This window comes from Penaeus monodon, chromosome 8 (genome assembly GCF_015228065.2).
Source record: "Penaeus monodon isolate SGIC_2016 chromosome 8, NSTDA_Pmon_1, whole genome shotgun sequence".
NCBI lineage: Eukaryota > Metazoa > Arthropoda > Malacostraca > Decapoda > Penaeidae > Penaeus > Penaeus monodon.
Genome location: NC_051393.1, coordinates 34,527,301 through 34,530,572, shown reverse-complemented (window position 1 = coordinate 34,530,572; position 3,272 = coordinate 34,527,301). Strand labels below are relative to the sequence as shown.

The following is a 3,272-nucleotide window of genomic DNA, read 5'->3' as shown; positions in this document are numbered from 1 at the left end:
CTGGACAATGGAACTCTGAAGATCTTCGTGAATTTACAGTTCTTATTTTTACTGATATATATTTGTTTATTATGTATATTCCTCAACTAAATTATACAATTTAGATATAGAACAATCTCCGTAACTAAGGAAAAATTACCAGAAAAGAATATATTAAAAGAAAATTAAAGTTGAACGACGTGTTCGCAATCAATAAGGTTACTATGATCTAAACATGGAAGGCTGCCAATTTTGTGAACTCGTTCTGTAAACTTTTGATAATTGATATTTTTATTTTTTGTACCTTATGCATTATTCCTTTTCGGGTTCGTGTCACATATTTCAGAGTAAATAAATGACGTACGCGGCATTTCTTGCATGTTCGGCTTATAAATTTATTATTTTGAAATCAGGTCGGTGTCCATTGGTTGCTATATTTTGGAATATAAAATATCGAGTAAGCATTATTCCGAAGATGTTATACTACCTCAATGGAATAAACGAATAGACACATAACAATAAATGCAGCAGATAAATCAGCCAAACAGACAAACAATAAACGACTAAGGTCTAACAGTTCGCGAGCGCAGCCACGCCGCCTACAGCAGTTCCCGGCCTCGGCCTCCCTCTCACAGGACTAGTGTTTTGGTACCGCGACCAAGAGATCCTGGACTACGAGGGGCCGGTGTCCATCCTGACGCAGGAGACGCCAGAGGGAACCACGTCGCGTCTCACCATCAGGGACGCCGCGCCCTCAGACTCAGGCAACTACACCTGCTGGCCCACTTCGGCGCAGCCGTCCTCCGTGCTCATCAATGTCGTCCTCGAGGGTGGGTTGCCTTCCGTCCTTTTCTGACTTTCCCTTGTACTCTCACGTCTTGTCTGTCCCCTTCTTTTTTCTCCTCCCTCCTCTCTTCTCCTTTTCTGTACGTTCTAATATTCCGTGTGTTATTCCTTTCAGGAGAGCAGCCAGCGGCCATGCAAACAGGTGTGGGCGCGCACACCTGTCCTGCGTCGCACCTGCTGTGGGTGCTGTTGCTCTCTCTCGTCCTCACCCTTCTGCCTGGACCCAGATGATAAACCCGAGAGAAAAGTGTTAAGTGCAAAATAACAACAAACATATGAGACAGCCAGGCGTCATCCTCAACGTGCGTCTTGCTTTCTCTGAGCGAACGCCCCCCCCTCCCCCCGGAAGCGTCTGAGGGAGGCGAGCGGCGTTGAGCCAGGCCGGGAGGCGCTCGCTCGCTCACGCGTGGTCAAGTCCGTCCGCCAGGCTTCTTCTTGCCTTCCTCTTAGCCTTGTTATTGGCAATGATTTTCATTTTTCTCCTTATTCTTTTCATTCCTGGTTTTCTTGTTATTGTTATTATTTTTCTTTCTCGTCTTAGAGTTATCAGTATTAGTGCTCTATCATATCACCATCATTGTCTTGGTCAGTATTATAGTAATTACAACTAATATTGTTACTGTAAGTGTTATTATTATTGATATCATTTGATATTACTGCTATTATTATTATCGTTATTAGCATTGTTATCACTATGTTCATTAGCCTTGTTTTTTTTCTTTACTGTTACTATCTCTTTGTGTCACACCTCACAAAGGAATTAATACTAACATCAGAATATTTATTTATTATTATTATTCTTTAATGAAAATTGCTGTAAAATGTTCGCCATGTGGCAGTAACTATGCCAAGAGGTATTTGTGAAAGGAGAATGCAATTATTAACCCCCAAAAAATAGTATATCGATTCAGGAACAAAATCTTATTATTGTAGTTATCATCTCGTTTATTTGTTTATTGTCAGTTTGCCCCTGGCTGATCGCCTGTATTTTTTGTTTATGGCTCTTAAAGTCCAACCAGGCTGCACTTCCCACTACTCATGAGTCTCATTCTTTGTCTGTCTCTGACTTTCTATCTGTCCCTTACCCCTCCCCCCTTCCCCCTCTCTCTATTTTTTCTCTATGTCTGTCTGCCTATCTGTCTATCTATTTATCCTCGAGACACGGCTATTCTCTTTCCTCGGTGTCTTGTCTTGATGTCGTTGAGGTCGAGTTTTTATACACTAAAAAGTGGGAGTGTCTCTTTGTGAAACTTGCATCTGTATTGCACAATGGTCATTCTATTGCCCCTGAATGATGGCCTTATAATAACTTGGTCGGATTTCGTTCATATTTGATTTACATTATACATGTGTAGATACATGCATAATGTATAAGGACTTTGATGTTAAACTTCATTGTTGAATGGTCTCATTTATGGAGTGTAGAGGCCTAAGACTTCTTTCTCTGCAGACAGATGATGTTCGACTTCTAAAAAGAAAAGACAATGGAATCTGATCAAATAAAAAATAAAAATGAAAATCAATAGGTAAAAAATCATCGTCGAAAAAGCAATATAAAAGGGTTTACTGGAATGCGGAGGTTAAATTTATACTCTGAATTTCTTAATGCACACACGCTTTTACCTGAAAAAATAATTAGTAAACAACCCGAGATTGGAACAAACGCGTGCCTCACAATGCACAGCTGTACAGTTCAGTGCTTTATTATGGTGTTGCATCAGAAAATCAAAGACAAAGAAAAATGTCTCTATGGAAAGAAAAACAGTGATAAAACATACACACAAGCACGATATAAATTATGTGAACAGATATATCACATTTCTGATGGACATTTGTAAATGTTAACAATGAGAGGCTTTATATCATGAACGTACATATTAACCCATTGCCGACGGGTGGCATGTACGTACATGCCATGACATGTCGGGACCATCTGCCGGGGGCACGTACGCACATGCCATAGAGTATGCATGGACATGCCATGAGTTTTTTTTGTTACAATCACGGCAAAAGATTATTTTTTTGCCAGTGAAAGTGTGATTAAGTCGGTTCTAACACTTTCTCATTTTTACCATGCAACAAACAAAAAAAATGCAACAAACCGACAATTTCAACTCCATGATGCCACACACTGCTTATTTTATTCGGACTATAGACCGAATAATGATCAACAAAAATACCCTTTAGTCTCGATTTTTCAGGAAGTTTGGCAAGTAGACACTGTAAAAAATAATGAAAATTGAAAATACAACATATCTTCGTAGTATTACGAAGAAACGGCATGGGATGCTGGTATTTGAGTGGTCGCGCATGCTCGGGCGACGATATAAGCCCCCGGCAGCGAGGCCCCGGCCTCTATGAATGCTACCCGTCAATTATGGGTTTGACATTAATGAAAAGACTTACGTGTTCTTATCGTCAATGTTGTCAAAGACGTTTTGAAGAGA

The 3,272-nt window shown here is 40.2% G+C and overlaps 1 protein-coding gene across 1 annotated transcript in view; it reads left to right on the top strand.

The window, feature by feature from the left end:
- LOC119576314 (zwei Ig domain protein zig-8-like) overlaps window positions 1-2,778 on the top strand; it is a 46,288-nt gene extending 43,510 nt beyond the window's left edge. Inside the window, exons 6-7 of the mRNA XM_037923935.1 lie at window positions 615-809; window positions 941-2,778. Of these exons, the coding sequence (XP_037779863.1) occupies window positions 615-809; window positions 941-1,056 (311 nt within the window). The 3' untranslated portion in view covers window positions 1,057-2,778. The remainder of the gene's footprint in view (window positions 1-614; window positions 810-940) is intronic.
- Window positions 2,779-3,272: the final 494 nt, after the last annotated feature.